At 45.4% G+C, this 23,475-nt stretch overlaps 1 protein-coding gene across 2 annotated transcripts; it reads right to left on the bottom strand.

Moving 5' to 3' along the window:
* Positions 1-164: 164 nt before the first annotated feature.
* On the bottom strand, positions 165-22,153 carry PAX9 (paired box 9). Of its 2 annotated transcripts, XM_049898438.1 has the most exons (6): positions 21,743-22,153; positions 17,565-17,958; positions 16,155-16,781; positions 12,908-13,050; positions 3,211-3,433; positions 165-2,989 (listed from the first exon to the last, which is right to left on the bottom strand). In XM_049898438.1, exons 2-6 carry the CDS (start codon positions 17,566-17,568, stop codon positions 2,976-2,978), a joined length of 1,011 nt encoding a protein of 336 aa, XP_049754395.1. In that variant the 5' UTR covers positions 17,569-17,958; positions 21,743-22,153; the 3' UTR covers positions 165-2,975. The 2 variants fall into 2 exon arrangements, with proteins under 2 accessions (XP_049754395.1, XP_049754394.1); XM_049898437.1 differs by having other exon boundaries at positions 165-3,433.
* Positions 22,154-23,475: the final 1,322 nt, after the last annotated feature.

Raw genomic sequence — 23,475 nt, 5'->3', positions numbered from 1 at the left:
CTTGATAGAACCACACTTAATTCTCTATCTGTACCCTGAAATGACGCTACTTGAGTAGCTAAAATGGCTGCATGTTCCAGATGGCGCCTGTTCTTAACTACCACTACGGAATATTTCAACTATGTAGATATTCCATTAAAGTATTTTGAAAATGAAAAGTAAAAGATAACATCATAATTATTACTTTTATTAATTTAGAGCAAAGTATAAAAATAAAAGGCTTTTTGACATACTGTATATACATATACAGCCTTCTGTTGTACATCCTTTCCAACGTGTTTTTTTAATTTATATTTCAGCCCAATATCCAATAAGAGGGTCATTAAAAGCAGAAAAGCTAAGAAAAAGAACGTATATCTGTTGCACAAGTGCATTCTATCCTTGCAGGTAACAACTGTACTCCCACATCCTGTGAGGAAGCATGCTGGCCGCATAAGGCCATGAAATTGAACCTTGAACCTCTCCATGTGGATGGGATAGAACAGGCTCTCTGAAGAGTGCATTTGCCAGTTTAAAAACAACACTGTTACGCTCTGAGAAACAGAGGAGATATGTCAACATTAACCAACAATACCAACTTTTTTTAATTAAACAATTCCAAGCCCATATCCCATCCCATTTTCCATCTCCTGTTTTTTAAAGTGGCTTTAAATAAGAATTTGCTTTGAATAGCAAATTGTATTGGGGCTTTCTGTTGCCTTTTTAAACTTATTCCATGTGAACTCATTGTGGGTAAGACCTGGGGGAAAAAGAAAAAAGAAAACCTTGGTACCATCGATATTAGATTTTTTAAAATACAAGAACCAGGAAAAATATCATAAATAGCATAATAACAAGAGATTTCTTAACTTAAAGAAAATAACACTTAGTTGTGTTTCTATACAAACAATTGGGGTTTTTTTAAAGACTCCTATGGCCACCTAAAAACACTGGACAAAGAATAATTTTGTACCTTATGTCAGTTTTTCTGGACAGTAGGAGAGTCCTTGTTCGGTGTGGTTTTAAAGTTCCCACCAAAATATCAGACTGGTACTTTTGTTCCATTTGGTTTATAGTCTATTTTCTCACCAGACTGGGAACTCCAGATGTCAATGGGAGTTTTACAAGATCAAAGGAAGACTATGGCCCTGAGAGTTCATCTGCTCCTTCTGCTTATTCTTCTCCTGAAGTTATAATCCTCTGTTTGTAGCACTGAATTTTGGGTGCTTTAGAAATAAATGCAGTTCAAAGCTCTCTATAAGATATCTGCTGGTTGGTAAAATCATTTCCTTGAACATAACTTGTGTGTCAGAAATCTGCTTACTGTTTATATCCTAGTGATTTGAAAAACCTAGCTAATCTAGCCATCTGAGTTTGAAGTAAAGCCATGAAACCAATGTGGCGGAACTGGATTGCCATGTAGGCTGTGCACAGCACAAATAGGAAGAAATCAAAATCACCTCAGGAATGCATCTGCAACATCCATACCTAGTGATGTGCCCTTTTAGCTATTGCACAGAATTCACACCAAAAAAAAAAAAAAAAACCCCAATATATTAACAATTCCAATGGATGAATGGTACCAGTTATTTAAAAAGATATTTTCAAACCTGTGTTGCCAAGCAAGGAAGAACTTTCTAAACAGAAGGGATTTAAAAAAAAAAAAAAAAAAAGCTGTAGCATTACGCCCAAGAAAATCAGTTATTTTTAAAATACAATACAGAATCACACACTCATGCATGCATGCACAGACACACACACAACACACACACACACATCTCACAGCTCTATTATTAACATTAAAGGAAAAAAATTAATTGATCTAGAAAGATTTATCAGTTAAACTGTGTCCTGTAACTCCAAAAATGAATAAGGGGAGTTTGTTAAAATTAAATAGCATTTGTATTTCTAATACCACCACCATTGCCTATACATGAAACATGCTTCTGTACAACAATGTAAACTTCACAGCAAGCCATTTTTACATTCATTAGAGCAGACTTTTACATTTTCCTTAAATTACAACATAATTTTGGTCTGAGATAGCTGAACACACAGGTAAGCCAACAATAACAGTACAATTTTGTTTCACAGTGGTTTTCGCGACAAAGTTCATTTTAAGTGTCTTTCAAAGCATTTCACATTAAACTTAAGTTTCTAAGTGACTTCCTTTAGAGCCTTGTTGTTCAGATATTTTCCACCCTCTGGTCTTTATATGCTTGGCATGTGTGTTGTTTAATTAGGATACAAAATGGGAAACTGGCTTGTTTTATCTGCTTTTTTTGAGTCCTCTGCTGTAGGGGGGAAAAACGTCCTTCATGAGATGTTGAAACCTTCACTGCACACGCAAAATTTGGGGGCAAGGCCAGGTCCGGGAGCCCGAGCAGCCCACCACCAAACAGAGACAAAGATGTTGCCAAAAAGTCACCTTTTCGAAAAGAAAGAAAAATATATATATATATTTATATCTAGGGTGGAGGAGGGGGCTGTCCCATGGAATGAAAACACAAATGCCATTCAGAGTCCATATTTACAAATTAATAGAAAACATAAACATCATTATATTTGGAACCAAGTCAAAATGCCAGGAGGTGCTAAATTCAGACATTGTTCAGGTTCTATGCATGTTTTTCAACAAAATAGGTCATTTCTTAAAAATAAACAAAGGATCACTCAAACAAGTCAATTATTGATTGGTTTCCTAATGATGAATTAAGGCTTTCTTGGTTACGTTATTTGATTAGAGGGTGTGGCATAACTTCTTTTTCTATATGTATTTTCCTTTATTGATTTTGCAAAATCTCAACAATTGCACGTTTCAAAAGTTCAGGTTGATTTAGAATAAATACACATGTGTGGTTTTACCAAAGACTAGTTTTAAAAAGTTCTTTAAGCCCTTTGAGGGGTGCAGGTTTCTTCACTACTTAAAACAGTGTGTGGGCAACCCAAATGTCTCATTCAATCCTTAACGTTGCATTTGGTTTTTAATCCTGAAGTCAGGTCCGGTTTTCTGTGAGAGAGAAGTTGTGGCAAGAAATATTTAAGTGTTGTCACCACAAAGGATGTGAGTCCATAAAGCCAGCTCTCGGAGGCAGGAGGGTTGAGGGGCAGGAGGGGTGGGGTCTGAGACCTGGGAAGAGGAAGAGGATGAGCTGAGAGGGGGAGACCTGGGTAAAGCTGCTGGAGACAGAATCTCCCATCAGAGCGCAGAGGCCGCGACAGAATGACTACCTTCTCTGGCTGCCTGCATTCCCTTGAACGCCAGTGATACCGGAATGTCACAGTTGTGGGGGGAGAGCGGGGTGCCACTGGCATGTTGCCACCCATGTCCAGCAACATAACCGGAAGGAGCAGCGCTGTAGGTCATATAAGGCGACACTTGGGCCGGGGTAGGGTAAGGAGCCATGGTGGATGCTGACACAAAACTGCTCACAGCTGGGAGGCCATTTGGTGCCTGAGAGGAGTAGGGAAAGAGAAGAGGTAAAAAAACAATCACATTACACTAGTTGACATTTCTCAGGTTTGTAGAAAGAAGCAGAATGTGAGTTCTGACTAAACCTGCCATATTCTGACTGTACACTGATTTTTTAGGTTTGCCCTTAATTATACAATTCTAAAGACATTCGTGATCTTGCTACCTAAACAAACATGTCAAAAGGCAAGATATTATTCTTTCCATAAAGGCTTCGAGGAGGTTGCCACCGGAATATTCACAGTATTTGCTTTCGCTATTTGGAACTCTAGGAAGGAGATGGAGGGTGAGAAAAGATTTAATGATGATTAAATACTCTTAGAGTCTGTCTAGCTATCCGTATTGCCTTTGTCAACTTCCCCATCCTTCAGTTTTGTTTGACTCTTTTGTTGAGGCATTTCTGAAGAGCCTGGTGTAGCTTTCATTTCCAGTAAAGAAGGGCACGGAGTGTGGGCTGTCAGAGTAGAAACTCAAAATGAGCACGACCTTGGTTAAATAAAACATGGGCAGTGTTTTAAAATGTCATGTTGAAAATGCCTGTTGAACAAAGGACATGCAAAACCAGGTAGTTTGTCTCGTAAGAGCTTCTGATGAAGATTGGGTATATTTCTTCCAGAGCTATTTTATCAGAAAGGAAACTGTCTATCCAAATACAAAAGAACTGTATATGCATGGTTTTTAAATTGGAAAATTTGCTTGCAATGTTTTTGGGCCCTGTGGTGGGGATTTTGAAAAGCCACACAAATAAATCTCTTAAAGCAAATTTGAATGTAAAATCTTAGTTTGCAGACAAAATGCAGCTCTATCAGACAAGCTCCATTAGAAACCAGCGCTCTCTTGGCATTCGATAAATTATTGTTAGTATCGCTACTATTAACAACACCAAAAACCCTGATTTCTAATCCTGGTTCTGGGAAGAACACTATGCATCCTTCTTCAGGTAACTTAATTTTTCCCCTCAGTTTCAACATTTTTCAGGAATAAAGACTAAGTCCTGTTTCCTGTTAACATGAATGAACTAACATATCATTGTACTTCCTTGTGAACCTAAGTAACAGAATTAGTACTATGAAAAGCAATTTAATCCTTAGAGTTAAGTAAATCAGACATGTTAATTAGATACTTGTTTTCTAATTCAATTGCAACATACAAATTGTTTGCTCAATTTTCACCCCCACATCTATGAGAATGCAATAGTGGAGTCTTAAAAACTATTTTCTCAATTTAGAGTAGATAAATAGGTTACAGAGTAAGTACATGGGTGTGATTTAATAGTACTTATGGATTTCTGTCAAAATAAGAATAAGAGTAGAGAGGCTAGCCTTGTGTCCTTAGCCTGCAAGAATGCACACCTCATGATTTTCTGTTTGTCAAAGTGCTTATGCTTTGAAGAATGGGGAAGGGAGAAGGAAACAAAGGTTTCTTGAGTATGCCGTATGTCCCAAAACAAACCAAGCGCTGTTGCCTTTGAGTCAATTCCGACTCAAAGCAACCCTGTAGAACAGAGTAGAATTGCCCCATAGGGTTTCCAAGGAGCGGCTGGTGAATTTGAACTGCCAACCTCTTGGTTAGCAGCAAAATTCTTAACCACTCACTGCACCACCAGGGCACCAAGAAATATCCAACATATTTTACCAAATAATGAGGATTAATGGATTATAGCTCACTATAAACTATTGGGTTTATAATAATTATAAAATAAAGTATAATGAGTAACCATTCCAGTCAGGTCCATTTGGACTCATAGCGACCCCATAAAACAGAGTAGAACTGCCCCATAGGGTTTCCGAGGAGCAGCTGGTGGATTCAAACTGCTGACCGTTTGGTTAGCAGCCAAGCTCTTAGCCACTGCACCGCTGGGGCTCTGCATAACATTCAATTGAAATTAAAATGTATTTCAAGGGTCCCAAAGGATTACGCTGTATTTTTTAACCATTGCATATCACTGTTGAATACAAATGAAATCTTACCCTCTTTTTATACACAAGAATATAGACAAAGGGAATTAGCCATTTACCCAATGCCAATTAGCAAGTCAGTGACCATGGATTAAAAGAATTTATCTCCCTGTCTGATTCAGGGTCCTATGTAGCATATTGTGCTCTTCTTTTTGGACAATTAAAAGATAGATACAATTTAATTAAAAGATAAATATAATTTGACCAGAACATCTTTTGAGATAACACCTGATAAAAGATTCCTTCCTCTTCTAGAACTTGATTCTCGATCCTCACTCTGTTTCTTAACCTCTTTAAAAAAAAAAAAAAAGTTTTTTTTTGTTTTGTTTTGTTTTTTTGTTTTTTTTTTTGAGAATGACTCATTCCTTTTCAAAAGAGAAACACTTTAAGGATCTCGGGAAGAGAGTATCAAGATGGAGAGCTATTGAATTGCAGAAGAAATCTGGCATTACATAGAGATCATAGCTCCGATCATCTTTATTTAGGATTTTCCCAATAATCCATGAGAAACCAGTTTGGAACGGAATCATCCCAATTTGGTAATGAAAAGGTGTCCGCATCTGTATTTGGCTTCTTCTGTTCTAGCATTAATCAATATTTTATACTATTGACACCAGTGCACACCAAGAATAATAAAATAAGGATAATGAGAAAATGAGGAGGTGAAAATTACTTTAAAAATAATGAAAAGGTTTGCTCAGCGATTTACAAGTACATAAGGTTAAAAGATTCACCATTATACATGACAGAAGCCATGTTCTAGTTAGAGGAGAAAATCTGTTGGCAAGTTCTATTTTTCATCACAATTTAATTTTTCCTATCCATTCTTTTTTTCTTTGTATTGTTTTTCTATTATGCAAAATTACAGGTCTCTCTGAAATACTTGCTTTACTATCTTCCTCTTCCACCCTTGCCTATGGAACCTCTCTACTCTTCTTTGATGTGCACCCTGTATTTGGGGCTCTTCAGCTATTCTGCTGCAATGTCTACAATCCTCTCACATGGACCCACTTCTTTTGCCCAGAGATGTTCCCCCTGGAATATGGTTTTCCAAGAAACCAGACTGAATTGGACTTTCATCTTGGACAAAGGTCCTAGGATTTAGGGGCAGCAGAATATTGGTTTTAGGCCTGTGTTAGCTTCAGGTGTCTTACTTATTTCACGACTATATTCAGTTGTCAACTGTAAAAAATACTACTAATTTTTCCCTATTTGCCCACTTTCTTATGCTTAATGCTCCAAACTTGCTTTTATGTTACAGTTCTTATTAGTATTCAATATTTCAATGTTCTTCAAAATCCACAAAGTATTTAGGGGCATTTCAGTGATGCAATCCCCTCTATATTGCAGAAAGGAAGGGTAGGAAGGGAAATTCGGAGAGGTTTGACCTCCTCATCTTGTAGAAAAAGGCAAAGGGAGGCTAAACTATTTGCTTTAAAAAAAAAAAATGGATAGAAATCTTTAACCTTAAACAATATATAAACAACTCTTGACTTTTCTTCAGGTTAAATTATAACCTGGATATTGGGGGGGGGCTGTCTTAATTTTAGTTTTTTGCTTTTAAAGTTCAGATATAGAAATTTGGAAAAATGGCATAAGCAAGATGAGAGAACAAACGTGCTTTAAAACGTACCTGCCTCCTGCCACCTTCCCTGTCCATTCATTCTGAGAACTCAATAAACACGTCCACTTCTCACTATTAATTTTGAAACATGGCATTACTGAACGATATAAATCTCTACTGGGTAAAGTAATTGTTATTTATGAAGCAATCACTGAAAGGGTAAAATTTTCCACCGCAAAGGAAAACAACTACAGGTAGCATTGATTTGTTTATCCTTTTCCAGTAAAAAAGGACATGACTTAAACTTCCCAAATCTGTTTAATGTTTTCAGTGAAGGGCATGTAATTAATCTGAAAAGCTAGTTAGGCTGAATAGAGACTACCAAATGTACACCATAAATATAGTGGGGGCAAACATGCTAAATTACTCTATTTAATTGGATTGTAAATATGATTTATAAATCAACCAACATATGGAATCCCCAGGGAAGACTAAACAAATTTTCCAAATGAAACCCCAGCAATGGGCATGTAATGGAAATCTCATTTTTGAAAATTACTTTACCTAAAGATTCCATAAATAAGGGTTCAGCCCATCAACCCCTTTTTCATGGGGATCTTCCATTAGAGCCTATGGGATTTCTTTCCTCTAAAGAACTGTGCAAGGGTCCTCCCTGAAGCAAACTCTCTTCTACCTAATTTTGCGAATGAGATTTACTAATACAAAGTAAAATAGGTCAGATTGCATACCCTGGTATAAGTAAGGTACTTGCATTGTTGAATCATTTTTAGAAAAAGATAGATTTCATCCCACTGACATTAAAGGACATTTGGGAAAATACATAAAGTGGGATATATTTTCTAGGTAAGGTTATCACAAGAATGAACGAGAGTAGGAGATTTCATTTGACTTGCTCTAAAATGTTAGAAATGTAGATTTGCCAGTTTTTAGAAAACAATATGAATGGATACGTGGAGAAGCTGTTTTGGCAGAGTGCTAGATTGTAAACTGTGTGAGGACAGAGGCTTGCCTTAATCATCTCATAATCGACTCAATGGCATACAACAACAACATCCCCACAAGACAGGACACATCACAGGTGTTTCATAAACATTTGTAAACTTAAGTTAGTACAGGTTTGTAAAAGAAAAAGATGTGATACTCTTGCTTTAAAAAAACAAAACGAAACTAGGCACTCTTTATCGCAGAGGAAGCATTACACTTTAAGGAAGCAAAATTAAGAAAGCTGTTGAAAAAAGTAAATAAAAGTTCTAACCTAGGCATTTCATTATTTGATTTATGGTTGTTCCATTTATTCCCCCTAGAGAAAATGGAAATGCGTTAGTATCCAAACACTTGTGACCACGAAAAGAAACTGGAATGGCAACTGTCTGGCAACTAGAGGTTATAGGCTGTCCTTCAAATTCTAGGAATAGGCTACTCAACATTTTCTTTCTTGAAGAAAAAGCAAATAACAGTGTCTGGTCCTCTATCTACAATCTTCCATCCACTCATCGGTCCTACGTGGCCCTCTCCTTATGATAAAATGAGTTTACCTTGACTTTATAATAAAGTAGATTTAGCCATAAATAGAGATGTGCTTCACCTGAAATTTCAACCTGGACATCATGAGCAAGAAAAATGTTCGGGTCTGAAAATAAACAAGATTTCTCTCTTCTTTTGTGAAATTGTTTTTCTGCCTGTCATTCTTCCTTTCTTAATTTATTATTCAATGACCTGGTAAAACAAATCTGATAGAATAAAATGATGGTTGTAAATATGGTTTCAACATTCATCCAAAAGGATCTTAATTATGTTTAGTTATTACACTGCAGATCTCAATGTCCCAAGGGAATGGAAAGCTGCTATTTAAATTTTATTTCTAAATTTTATGTTTCCAGCTTTTTATTAAAATTGATGTGACCCTGAAATTTTTTAATTGCCTTTTTACTGGTATATCTACTCACACATTTTACTGATACATAATCATTAATTTTGCCTTAACACACTACTGGTTAAAAGTTAACCAGGTCAAAGGGTGTTTTGCAGAATGGATAACATTATGATTTTTAAAGGCTCTCTATTAGTGTTTGCTTAAGATTTTCTTCTCTATAAAATTATAAATTGCTTACCATAAAATTATTAACTTTATTTTATATAAAGAAAAATTCAGTGCAACTTCACTTATATTTTCATGAGACCAATGTGTCTATATGGACAGCCAGTTTTTAAAATAGTGCACTAGAAAATTACATTCATGATTGTGAAATACTATCGTCATTTCAAACACAATGCACCATAAGGGTTTCAGATTAATTTTTGTCTCCAAATTCAACCATTTTCACAATTTGTTTAACTCAATACTTAACTTTTTCTTAAGTTCAAGTATTTACAGACTAGTCTCCATTTCTGACATACCAGTTTGGAGCTAAATGCTATATTAAACTTGCTGTTTGAGTTAACATATGCTATCCAAAAATGAAGATACTCAAAGCTTATAAATCTAACATTTAGATTACTTTTGCTTCAAGTACCATATATGCAATATATTTTTTCTGAAAAAGTATGCCCAATTGTAAAAAACCATTCAAGAACTATACACAGCTATTTATACTGTTTTTTAAAAGGAGGCATTTTAAAGGGCAGATATATTCCAACCCCTCGATTTCTCTGTACAATGTTCTTTTGCTGTGCAATTGTGTTCATAGGGGTTTTAGGCTTTCGACAGAAGGGAACCAGCCACTAAGAGCCAGAGAACATTGTTGTCATTCAGAATTAGCTGAGATGAAAGATTTCTAGCCCAAAATTAAATGTGAGAGGAGAAAAAGTCAAAATAAATATTATCTTTCCTCTATCCTCTTTTTATCCTCAGAAGTAGACAATATGGATTTCTGAATGGCACTATAAAATATCAGTTACTCTGTAATATTAACGTTTAAGACAAGTTTGAATATTCTGAACTAATGTTTCACAAACCAAAGATAAAAATGTGTATGGCTGAAATGTTATAATTACCAGGAATTAGGCATCTTTATCTGCAGTTTAAGCTAGAATACAAACTCTCGATTACTGTCATTAATTGTACCTGTACTCAGTTGTCAATTCACCCCCTTTAGTAATTTTACCGATGTCTTCCAAGAAAACATGTTCAAAGGTAGAATTCTTAATTTCTACCTTTGTACACTAAAATGAACCTGGCATTAGATAATACCGCACTCTTTAATAACTGTAAATGCCCTGAAAATATCGTGTGCCAAAATTGCAAGATTTTTATCTTTAACCAAAGACCCTCAAAGTTTGTTCATAATATAAATGGAGAAAAAAAACTGTTACTTGAGTTTACATTTTGGTTGAAATATACTGATAACGTTTTGAAAAATAACTTTTAAAATAAAGCTGCCCTTTAAATACTGGTAAGAGCAATGTAAACACAATATAACACATCTAACCTTTGCATATTTGTCTATGAAGAGCTACTAATGTATAATTTTACCCTCAAGGAAATTCCAAAATTGTTCACAAAAATTACATAGTCTATGTGGCTACTTAGCACATCTTCAGCACCAAGCACTATTTTAATCATTATAATAGAGTATCCACTGATCTGCACTGTGCTTAGAAACTTTTCCGGGTTTTGGAAATTTGCATATTACATGTAAGAATTTTCCAAAGGGAAGTTTAATATAAACCATCTTTTTCTTCTGGGAAAAAATTTAACTTATTCTCTTAAGCATTTAGAACAATACTTATTCGAGCACTTATTTCTGACTTACTTATATAAATCCAAGAATTTAGTGATTTAATATTCAGTATATAATCAATTTTTATTGTTCAAAACACACAGGGTAAATTGTTTTTAATAATGTTTTGAATTTTAAATATTTCATCAATTTAGGTTTGAAGTGAATGCATAACCATTTCTGAACAAGTTTAAAATCTAGGTCAATAATTCAAAGCAGTTAAAATGAAAATAAGTGTAAAAACATTTTGGGCCAGTGAGACAGCTGTTACAGGCTGGATTCATCATCTCCATGTGGGAATTCAGACTCTTTTTCAACTCTGTACTTCACAATGTTATTCTAAGAAATGATGACCTAATAAAAATTACTGCACACCTATTAAACGCTTGCTGCTTTGCTAAATGCTTTAGATAGACTCTATTGTTTGGAACAAAATGCCTTGACACTTGTTGACTATAAGCTCTCTGGGCAAAGAATACTCGGATAAAAATTGCTTGTTATTAGAAGTTAGCTCTAACTGCCCTTTATAAACACAGGTAATATTTAATGAATGCTTACTGTGTGCCATGTTGTTGTATTGTTAGGTGCCTCATAACCACCCTATAGGACTGAGTAGAACTGCCCCAGAGGGTTTCCAGGGTGCAGCTGGTGGATTTGAACTGCTGACCTTTTGGTTAACAACCGAGTTCTTAACCACTATGCCACAAGGGCTCCATATGGTTGCACTATCTCATTGAATCCTCATGACATCTCTTGAGGATGAAACTCTTATTTCCCTTTTTTATAGATGAAGAAATTGAGGCTTTAAAAGGTTAAATAACTTGCTTAAAAAGCCTATGGTGCCAGGTGATCAGAGCTCATAACCATGGTACGGCTACTTCCCTGAGAATTGCCAACCCTTTTGTTAAAGAAAATGATATACATTATTATAATTTCTCAATGGCATTCTTTTCACTAGAAAAAGACTCAGGAAAGGGACTCTTTGCTTGATGTTAGGTTTCTGTGATGGCAAATTTGCCATGGAAGGGCTACTAAAATGTATTGTGATTCTGTTTTAATAAAATGAGGGAGAGAAGACGGAGTGGAAATAGCCTTTGTTAGAGAAAAATCACCCTTGATTTTTTTTTTTTTACAAGTGAATAGAAGTAGCAAATTTCATTTAATTTAAAAAGCTGGTTTTTGACAGATAAGAAAGCACTAAAAGTTTTAAGGCTTCAAAGTAATAAAATAAAAGCTGAGTATTTTCAGACTTTGGCATTGGGGTTTAGGATTAAGAACCTTGCAAATCTACCCAGTTCTGCCAAAGGAAACCTTAGGAGGCTTAACATCCTTTCGTTTGTTTGTTTGTTTTTGTTTAAGTTTGGAACTCCTGACTCCGGGGTGATGATGAATTTAGACCCAAAATTCTTGGGCTTTTGTGGTGGTGGTAGCGTAGCTTTTCTCAGGGGGGGAAAGTGGGTGTTTTTTTCTCTTGGAGAGTGGAGGGAAGGGACAGAGGGAAGGAAAAATTAAACGGTCCACAGCCAGTCGGTCTAATTTGAGGTTTTCTCACTAACATCCCTTGGGAGATTACGATGTGACCTTTAGTGGGGAAATGGTAACTTTATTAAGTTTGTCTGGTTGCCCCTCTTCCCTTCATGTTAGGACACGCCACGGTTGTTCGTTTTCTGAGAGTCACCGAAACGTCCAAGCGCGAGGCCCCGGCAGCCCGCAGTCCCCGCAGGGCCCCGACTTCAGGGCGCGCGTGTCGCGGGCGTCCGAGGCGCTCCCACCCGCGTTGCTCTGGGGGCCCCAGGCCGCCTGGCCGTGCCTTTCGCATCTCCATAACTCCAGCCCTTGTACCAGCAGCAGAAAGGCCTTGACACGCGGCCTCCCCGCTCCTCCAGAGGCCAAGCAGGCCTGGAAGCGCTTCCCGGGCCGCGCCTGCCTCGGGGAGCCGCGGCCCGAAGCCCCCTTACGTCCCGACCAGGGCTCTGAGCTCCCGGGGGCGAGGGCCGAGGCCTCGGCTCCGCCTCGAAGGTCGGGCTTTGGTCACGCCCCAATCTGCCCGGATAAGGCTCGAGGCAGTCCCGGGAGGTCGGCCTGGGCTTCCCCTCGGTCGAGGCTCAGAAAGGACCTGGGTCCTCCCTCGCCCTAAGCCAGTCGCCCCCACTCGCTGCCGCGGCCCCACGCGGCCCGACCCTCGCCTCCTCACCTGACCGTACTTGGCTTCCTGCTCCAAGGCTCCCTTCTCCAGCCCGTTCACCGCGTGCGGCGCGGCGGCAGGGAAGTTGCTGCGGCCTAGGCTGCTCCACTCCTCCACCTTGGGGCTGTGGTAGGGGGAGCTGTCGCTCACTCCTAGGGAGGAGGAGAAGGCATCAGACCGGAGCCCCAACCTCCCTCCAGAGACTGGACCCGAACCCAAGACCAGAGGGCACGAGGACTCCGACCTCGGGTCGGCCCCCTGCCCTCGGCCTCCCAGGGGCTCTGGGCCCAACCGCGGCCTCCTCCGCTTCCAGTCCAGGGCCTGGGTGGATTTTTACACGCCTCAGAGTAGGCCCTGCCAAGCTTTTTCCCCCACGCCTGTGGGGAGATTTTTTTTTTTTTTCTACCGGCCTTTGATTTTTTCCTCCTCCTCCTTCTGTCCTCGCTCCCCCGGGAAAACGAGTGGAAGAAACCTGGGAGATTTCCCAAATTTTCTCAATATTCTCCCAAATCAGGGAAAGAACCCTTGAGGCTGGATGCACCATATTCTTCCTCCTCCTCCTCAATACTAACCCAGGGCCGAGTGGGGACTGACAAAGATCTAGGACTGGCGCCGGCTGGAAAGGGAGAGAGGAGTGTCCTGGGCTAAGGGTGCCTGCGCTGGCATACGGAGATATCCAGAAAAGTGCTCACAGTGCTAGTATTGTGTCAACAGATAGAATAAAAGACCCACAGATCATTTGCAAACAAATAACTAAACGTTGCCTACAATACACATGCCAAGTACACGTGCATAGGTTTCTGCCTAGAGTATGCATAAACCCATTGCGGTGGAGTAGATTCTGACACAACTCATGGCGACCCTATAGGGCAGAGTACAACCCTCCCATAGTGTTTGCAAAGGACACGTTAAATATGTGAGGTTACATGCATATAACTCAGAAAATAAATTTTACAATTACCACTCTAAACCCCACAAATGGCAGTGGCAGGGATACAGAGGTTTTTTTTTTTTTTTAATACAAGAAATAAAAGGTTAAGAAACAGAAAATACTATTAAGTGTTTAAAAAAGGAGTCAAGCCATCAGTTATCCTTTCTGTTCTTAATGGAGATGCAAAGAAAATTATATGGTGTAAACTGATTATTACAATACTGAGGGTTGTGGATATTGAATCATTGGCATCTTTTTTGTGACCAAGTGTAATTTTAAAGAAGGTATTTGAAGACTACAAGGAATGTATTTTTGTGCCTGGTACCTGTGGGTAAAGGAGCGAAGTTTTGAATCATTGGCATCTTTTTTGTGACCAAGTGTAATTTCAAAGAAGGTATTTGAAGATTACAAGGAATGTATTTTTGTGCCTGGTACCTGTGGGTAAAGGAGCGAAGTTTGACAAAGCCACTGGAACTTGATTTTAAATACTTCCATCTGACACGGTGCTTCAACAGGATGATCATTTTATACAAAGTGCTATATTCACAAATTTGTCAAAAACCAGGTTGTTTAAAGCTGGCACTCAGAATTAACAACAATATCTGGAATTGAGTTGCTCCTCACCATAATCCGATACTGTCTCAACTGACATTTACTCTGATTGTAGGAGTCCCTGGGGGAAAAAAAGTTTTCTTTTCAACTCTGTCAGACTTTTTTCCACTATGACCGCCCCCACCCATTAGATTGTGTTCCTATTTGCACCAGGAAACCATGTTTTGTCCCAGAACTGCCTATCTCTTTACCTTCCCAGACAAAAGGCAGTTGGTGGGCACAAGCCTGAAGTTATCTTAAGAAATTGAGATCCCCCTGTGAGCCCCCATTTCTGCTGATCTCACACTTTCCCATGAACAGGAGCTTCCTTTAAATGTCAGTGAGGTCAGTTTATCCTATAAATCAAGGGCAAATTCTCTCCAACTAAAGCTCCAACCAGCTCCAAATAAGACAAAACTGGGCTGTTAGAAGGATCTTGTAAATTCATAGAAAACAAGATGAGAAATCAAGGGCCTACCTACTTCAATTACTTAAAGAGATAATTGTGCCAATGTGGTGGCAAACCAAAAAAGGCAAGAAATAATTAAAGAAGCTATTTTCTCCCTTTCCTATTTAATTTTTCCTCTGGCTTTTTAAATCTTTGGACCGAGAAGTTAGGGAGGTAGGCTCTCTATCTGCATTACTTGAATTCTGCGTTCAAGGCCTTTTGACTTTTTCTCCCCATCAAGAAAGAAGTTAACGCCTTTTTTTTTTTTTTTTTTAAACAACGCAGTAAAGGAAAACAAACAGGTCTCCTACGGAAGCCAGACTAGGCAAAAGGGTTCCAGGAGTCATCCTGACCACGCAGCAAAGACGCTGACGACCCGGCAAGGTCAGAGGTGAAAATGGAAAGGAACAGTGGGGTGGCATCGCCGAAAACGTTCAGGGACAACGAAATGTCCGCTCGCATTCCAGAGGACCGGCAGGGGCAGGGGAAGACGGGGAAAGACGGAAGAAAGGAAGGCGTGGAATCGTCAGGCATTTTCTTTCCATCACTACAGTGATCGGTTCCACTGCCTGAGATAGATATTGACGTCTGGTAAGGTAAATAGAGAACGACTAGATCAAGAGAGAGAGAAGTAATAAAGCAGAAAATTAGTCCCGGAATGAGCTACATGCAAGTTACTAGTAGTAACTTCTGGACCTCCGTTTCCGAGGAAAATGAAGTGAAGCATAAGAATGAAACCAATTAGGTGACATTTGAACTTCCTGCCTGAGCAAATTTGGCCTGATTGCCAGAACCCGAGACGGAAAACTCTGCAATTTCCCCCGTGCGCCGGACTCCTCGCGGCCGAATCTGCTCCACGAGCGAGGTGCCTGCAGCGGCGTCTGCAGCCGGCGGCCCCAAGCCGGCTCCGGCCTCCCTGCCTGGGTCCCAAGTCCAGCCCGGGCCGCGCTCTCCAAGCCAGCCAGCCAGCCTGAAGCTGCCTGGCGCGGCGCAGGGGGCGGGGGAGGGTGGAAAATGTGAACCATGTGTTGGGGCTGGGGGGATGTTATGGGTCTGGTAGTTTGAGATGAGGCAGGAGACTGTGTGTGGCAAGGAAACGAGAGGCATGAATTTCAAGTTAATGAGAGCAGGACACCTTCCCCCTCCCCTCTCCGGGAGGACTCCTTAGTTTCAAATGCAAAAGCCTCAGGTGATTAGAACATACTCAGGCCTGGAGGCCTCAGATACTGGAACCTCAGCGAAGGGGAGGCGCTGCACACTCACACCCCCGGCCCTGGAGACCTTACCTTGGTCGGTGATGGAGCGGATGCCCAGTATATCGGTGACCGAATGCGAGGAGGGCCAGGTGCGCGGCATGGCCACCGAGCCGGGGATGGCGGGCACCCCGGGCGGCGTGGGTACCTTGGCGGCCGCCGCCGTGATGGGGCTAGGGTACGAATAGATGTGGTTGTAGGGCAGCGTGGGCTGCGGCGCCGGCTGTTGCTGCTTGTATGAGTCGTAGTGGCCCTGCTGGGCCAGGTTGCCGATCTTGTTGCGCAGGATGCGGCTGATGGAGCTCACCGAGGGCACATTGTACTTGTCACACACGCCGTCAGCCAGCAGGCGGTCCCGAATCTCCCAGGCGAAGATGCCGGGGTCCCTCTGCTTGTAGGTCCGGATGTGTTTCACCACGGTGGGGGTGGTGACCCGGGGCTTGCTGCCCCCAATGGCCCCTGGCAAGATCGAGCCTGTCTCGTTGTAGCGCGCCAGGATCTTGCTGACGCAGCCGTGCGAGACCCGCAGCTGACGGCTGATGTCACACGGTCGGATGCCCAGTTGGGCCAGTTCCACGATGCGAAGCCGGATGGCGTTGGGCAGCGGCCTCCCGTTCACAAACACTCCTCCCAACTGGTTCACCTCCCCGAAGGCTGGCTCTGCAAAACGAACACAGGGCGCGCGGGGACGCGCACCCGCCGCTTGGGACAGCCGCTTGCCACTCGGCCTCCGCGCGCGTCTGGGGGCAGGGCGAACTCACTCGCCCCGGATCAAGGACAGGGGCTGTCCCCAAACCATACGAACCACGAACCTCGCTGAACAGCCCAAAGGCGACGGCGCGGTCTGGTCGCGCCCCTAGTCATTCCAGGGGAGCCGGAGGCCGTGATAGGCAAATAAAAGGGTGAGACGCAGGGACGCTCCAAGTGTTCAAAAGTCTCTGAAGCAGGCAGGGAAATTGGTCTTGACGCCTGCAACCGCCTCCTTCTCGCCTGCTGGGACCTAAAGTCCTTGGGCTACTTCTCCTCAATCCCGGCGCCCCACCCGAGGACCCCGTAGTCAGACAAGGTCTAGGAGAAGCTAGAGATTTTTCTGTTTTGTCTGCGTGTGTGTGAAACAAAACTTAGTCTGCCACTGGGGTTGCGGGGCTCGCTGATACCACAGCTCCTTTCTCTTAAAATCAGAAAACGGCATCAACAACAACGCAGCAACCAGCAATCAGAATGAACTGCTGTGCACCGCTGACCCTTAGAGCGTTCCTACTATTTGTAGGAACACGAACAAAGTCAATAAGGAGAGTTTGAGCGCTCAGTGGTGCGCGCCCTCGCGCCCGAGCCCTCCCTCCCTCCCGCGCCCGCCCGCCCGCCCGCTCGCTCGCTCGCTCGCTCGCTCCCTCCCTCCCTCCCTCCTCCCCGGCTCTGACAGCGTCCCTCGCCGCCACTCACCCATTGCTCCGAGCAGTACACCAACCGGGCCCCTGTTCCGTTCTCCCAGAAAGATACTTTTCGCACGGCCTCAGTGGACCGGCCTATGGTTGCCCCGGGCCGCCGGTGCCTCCGCTTCTCCCCGAGAGGAGGCGGCGAGAGTGCAAAAGGAAGGAGTAAAAGGAAGTCTGTGCCGGGATGAAAGAGGCTTGAGTTCTGCATTTCAATCTAAGCAGCAACGTGGGCTGGGTCGAGCGGGGCCGGGCGGCTCCGTCTATCACTCACTAGGGACACGCCCCCAAAGAGGCGGGCCCGAGGGCACTCTGTGCTGCGATTGGTGAGAGTCGTTGAGCGACAGCGCTGTCCGGGAAGCTCCTTCCGTTGTCTCTTTCAGACTTGCTCTGCACCTGGGTGACTAAATACAATGAAAATGGGTGTTTGACATCTTCCCAAGGGCAGCGTAGACAGACTGCAAAATCAGACTGGTAAAAATGCTGAGTAAGCAAATGAGAGCGTTCGGTCCGAATATGACTGACTCCAGAGGGGAAGGGGACTAGGAGACCCTTTTACGGAGATGACAGACGTCTCAGGATTGAAGTTAAGAATCTAGGTGGGAGGTGGGCGCCAACCGGTTAAGATACTGGTCTTAGGACACCCTGTCATACGAGCTTCCAAGAGGCTGTCAGGAGGGGAGCGCTATCACCGGCCGATCCTACCCCATGCCAGTCCACGCCAGGTGGTGAGAGCGCAGGTGTAAACAGGTAGGCCCACTGGAGAGATGCGGAGGTCAAGGGGAGTCCGAACCAGAGGCAGGGGCCCTCCTGCGCTCGGCTTCCCGCGGCGGCCCCCCACTAAGTTCATCCGGGAGCTCAGGGCGAACCCTCGCCAAGCAGGCTAATGTACCGAGAACTTAACTACAAGCGATCGCACCGCCCAACGTCGACTGATGGCGGATGAGTGGTGGGTTCACCACTGAGGCCTGTGCTCCACCGCGCTCAATCACAGTGCAGGGCCTCTCTGGTCCTTGGCCTGGGCGTTTGCCACCCCCACGTGAGCCACATAAGGGGTTTTGTTTAAATATGAAAGCGACGACCTGGTTCAAAGAAGGTGAACACCGATCCCACATATGTATGTAATTCTTGCATCTTCCTTTCTGCTACTAGACGCCCTGAGGTTCTGCCCAGTTCTGCATTTTCACTTTCGTTCGCTTTAAATCTAAAGTGTACAGTACGCTTTTTGGATCTCAAAGTTATTCAGAACTTGAGTATCGGTTGTGGAGAATATGAATCAAAATTTTAAAAAAACATGAAGAGGAGCTTTTATTTATGAATTTGGGAGTTTGTACTGCTTCAGGCGAAGGATACTGCTACTTGACAGTCAGGAAACTCCTTGTGCACAAAGGATTGGAGCTGACCCTCCCACAATCCCGAGGGGTGTGTGATTAGGGTCTTACACACAGGGAAATTGACCGGGCCCAGATCCTGGACCCGTAAGTGACAGACATCCAGGAAAAAATACTGACTGGCTGTGCTTCTTGAAACTAACCGTGATCCACCACGTTTGGATGGTGAGAGCGCACTCTAAGTTCAAGTTTAGAGATATGAAGGTTTTGAAAGATAAAAGAAAGGTGGATGAAAAAAACACCCTTCATGCTTATCAGGATCTTGTGGAAAGTTCCACATCTAGAAATAATACTTGAACTTGTCCTATTACTTGGCTTTTTGTCCTTGAACATGGTTTTAAATGCTTAAACTGTTCTCGAATTTTGACTTGATAGTGATTTCGTTCTGGTCTAACCCCCAATACCTGTTGTGTGGCACCACCTGGCCCTTTACAACACCGAGGGTGTTCAGGAACCCAAGATTTTAGAAGCAGCAGCTCTTTCTTGGGGCTGGAGCGCAAATTAGCTGAGGCTTCGCGACATTTGAGGACAGTTTACGACTTTGTTTTAGGCTTGCTGGAAGGAATGAACTCTCTCGGCTTCCTGGTCGAGAATCTCCCCAAACTCCCCGCACACCCCGCACGGACACAAGCTGCATCAACTCCTGCACGGACTCTGTGCGCAGGTTCCGTGCGCCCAGCCCAGTGAGCGCTTTGTGGACTCTGCTGGGCTGCGATGTCGCTAAAAAGCTGTCTGCATTCAGGCTGGCAAGGCAAGCCTCTGTGCACTGCTGAGGGGCTGGAAGCTCTTTGAGGGCTTTAGCGGTCCTACAACACAAGCCCACAGCGATCTTGAGACTTGTAAGACTTAGAGCTCTGGCCAAGTGACCTAACCCGCAACTCCTTATCGTTTGCCCCCTACTCCTTCAGCTGCACATCTCTCACGGGTCCGCTACCATCTCCCGGTTTCCACCTGCTGGACTTGCCTGTGACCGCGTGTGACCTCAGCCGCCGCGAACTCTCTAGGCGCCCCGGGGCAACTTCCGGCAGGCCCCCTCATGCGGGCGCGTGGGTGCTCTCACTCTTGCTCTGCCAATTCTCGAGAATGTGCGCGGAATTATCGGTGTCTTGGGGCACCTTGACAGGACTCTGGAAGGAGGATGGGCCAAAGCTGCAGAGATCAGGCGGAAGTGGCTTGACCTAACGGAAGGGACCGGTTCTAAATCTTCCTGGGGGCCACACAAGTGCTGGAGCGAGGTAGCCCGCGGCCCGCTGAGCCCGAGCGAGAGATGGCCTTGTCCCAAGCAGCTGACTGACTGGAGGGATGTGGGTGAGACAGAGAGGACGCTGACGGCCAGCAAGGCCAGACGGTGGGCGAATAAGGTGCAGGTCTTTGAAAAAGCAAGGGTCAGCTGGGGTCAGCGCCCCGTGGTTACTGCCCGCTCCGGACCCAGGAGATCATACACTCAGGGGTTGGAAGAATTTCAATTAAAAGGGGAAATTTAAGAACAAAACCAAAACACAATCAGTAAGGCCTGCAGCTGACTCAGACCGGGAGAAGCCAAACGTCCTTCCCTTGTCGCTGGCGAGGCCTCCTCCCAGGGGCGAACCGTTCTCTGGGTAAATATTTACTCAGTGGGAGACTGGAAGCTGGCCGGGCAGAGCGTGTGAAGGAGGGGGCTCCACCGAGTGGGGGAACCCGCTCGCTCGGCGCTGGCCAGGATAGACCTCTACACCCCCGCGCGGGGCCAGGGCCCCAGACTCCAGGGGCAGCTCGGCCCGGGCGCGCGGCTGAGGGAGCTTCAGTCCGCAGCGCGCTTCCTCCGCTGGACTCGAGCCCTGCCCAGGCCAGATGCTGTTAAGTCTCCATAAATCTGTCAGCGGTCCCAGTGCCTCGGGCAATCACCTGCGGCGTCCCCCTTCTGGCCCCAGCGCGGACTGAGAGGAGATGCCGGGAAGGAATAAGAATCTAGCCCCTTCCGAGGCCTCCTGCGCGTGACCTGACCCCGTGCTGCAGGCTGTGCGGGGCGCCCTCTGCTCGCTCTCCAACCTGGATCCCCAGCTGGGCTGCTCCACCCGGCGTTCCCTTCGCGGGGTCTGCAGGTCTGCGACCACTAAGGATGGGGAGGGTATGGCAGAAGGGAGGCGTGTGTGTGCGCGGGAGGGGGTCCTGCTGTTCTCAGTACCAGTTCTGACGAGCAGAGCTGGCAGAGGAGAATAGTATTGATCCGATTCTTCCAACCTGCTGGGTACAACACCCTAGGTGACCTGTCAGCCTCTGGACCACCCTGAGGAGTTTCTGGGCTCCGGAGGCAGCCAGAGTCCGAGATCCAGGACAAGGGGTTTTCAGAGCAGAACGAAATGCACTCTGAGGGGAAAAGCAGTCAGTACAGGCAAGACCTCAGGGCCAGTTCCCCCATGGGAGTGGGGGAGTCTCTTCGAGGGTGAGTGCGGGCTTGCGCGCGTCGTAGACAGCAAAAGGCCTGGCTACTCCAGACCTCAGGAAACCACGCTGCCAACGCCCAGGGCGCGGGTTCCAAGCCCAGAGGCCCACAGCCGGGCTCTGGCCTCGCAGGGCCACCGGCCGCTCCTCCGCCCACTCGGTCTCCCAGCGACTACCGCCGCACGTGGCAGCCGGAAGCGCATCCCGCGCCCAAGGCCAGGGAGGATCCTCCACCGGCCGGCCGCCCGGCGCGACTGGCGCGTGGAGCCGCGGGCGGGGCAGCGGCAAAGGAACAGCGTAGCAAGGGGCTGGGGAAGAGACAGCGCGCGAGGAGCCTCAGCCCCAGCCAGGCGAGCGAGAAGCGCCACATACTGACCTGCTGGCCTGGACTTGGCGGAGCTGGGAACGCGACCAGACACACCCGCCTAAAGAGAGCGCAGGGGCTCCCGAGAGCAGCCGATCGTAGCCGGAAGATGCTCCAATGGTCGCCACGGCCTCCCAGCCTCTCAGGCTTCCCGCCTACAGAGCCTCACAGTTCAAGAGATTTTCCCCAGCTGGGCCGGGTAGTGAGGGCAACAGCTGGCAGGGTCGGGCCCCAGCGCTGAAATTCCTCCTGGCGCTGCGGGTCCGCAGCCGCCAGCCGCCAGTCGCGAGCGCGCGGGCCGAGGGATCGGCCCAGGGGCTGCGAGCGCTCCTGGACCGCTTTCTCCTTCCGAGGGCAGGGGAGGGGCCTGCTGCCGCCTGAAACCCGCTTTTAATTCTCCGCCTGCCTGTTTCCGATCACCCCGGGTTGGTTTTTCTGTTTGCTCACTCCTTCTGTTACAATAAAAACAATAGACATTTCTTTTCAGTTTCCCCGTATTAGCGTCACTCAGTAATTGTTCTCCACCCCCGTCCCCCCCGCGTTGAAGGCGAGCAGGATTGCTGGTACCCTCGCATTGGAAGGTTTCCGAGTACATAAGCAAATCTTCCCTAAAGACTTTAAAGTAAAAATAAATAACGGCCCGGGAAATTGCGGTGACCCTAACATCACTTTCTGAACGCAAATTACACCCATTTTTCAGTTTTCAACAGCGGAATTGCTTTCAGAAGGACGGCGCGGAGCCTCGTGTGATATGGTTAAGTTTGTTTATTAAATCTGCAAATGAAAGAGAACACATTTTTGTGCAAGGAGGCAAAGCTCCTAGCTGCCTGGCTGCTAGAGAGTGAGAGCAAGGATCGGATCCCGGCTGGGAGCAGGGGTAGGGAGGGGCCAGAAGAAGGGGGATTTCGCTTTGAAAGGGTAGAAGCAACTGCAGAAGTCGCACCGCTCAGTGACAGGAAGACACCGTCCTCGGCCACTCTACAGTCTTGAGCCCCTGCGGCTCAAGAAAGTTGCATATGCACGCGGAAGGCAAGGTTGCTGGTTTGCCTGGGATTCTTAAACAACAGCTGCCGGAGACCCTGTCTTCTTACTTCAAGTGTCCATGCAAGGGCAGCGATGCCGCCTCCTTCTGAAGACCGGGCTGGCCTGAAGTCTGCCTGGAAAAGACAATCGGGAACTAGGCCGCGCATCTCAGCTCTGCTTTCGGGACTCAAGCAAATGTGAGGCCCTTTGGGGCCCCGACCGTGGCTCAGGTTGTACTGAGTGCAGTTTTATGTCTAGGTCCCTGCTGCCTGCAGACGGAGAGGACCAGCCCTCTGTCCTCTGGCCAGAGGCCGGGCCATGGCCGGTGGGACCCCAAGCGCATGAGACCTGGTTTACCTCGTGGGAGGAGCGGGAATCAACCTGGGCCGGAGCCATCGCGCTGGGCAATGGTGTTCCTCTGTTTTTCGGGGACACAGAGACCCAGATTCGCTCAGTGCATGGTCTCTTTGGATCGCGGGCGGCGCAGTGTCCCCGCTAGTCGCTCCGCCCCCATCCTGCGCTGTCCACGAGTCGCTGCGTTCTGGCGATATATAGGGCAGCAGGGCCGTCGGGTGCCGTGTGGTCAAGGCAACAGGATGTCCAGCCTGTAGCCTTTTCCGGACTTATTCCACCGCACACCAGCCCCGCGCTGGCCTCGAGAACCGAGACCTGTGCTGCCCTGTCCTCACCATCACCCATAAAACAGGAAGCGGGGTCTAGGA

This window comes from Elephas maximus, chromosome 10, assembly GCF_024166365.1.
Source record: "Elephas maximus indicus isolate mEleMax1 chromosome 10, mEleMax1 primary haplotype, whole genome shotgun sequence".
NCBI classification, from domain to species: domain Eukaryota; kingdom Metazoa; phylum Chordata; class Mammalia; order Proboscidea; family Elephantidae; genus Elephas; species Elephas maximus.
This window is presented reverse-complemented; position numbering and strand designations above follow the sequence as displayed.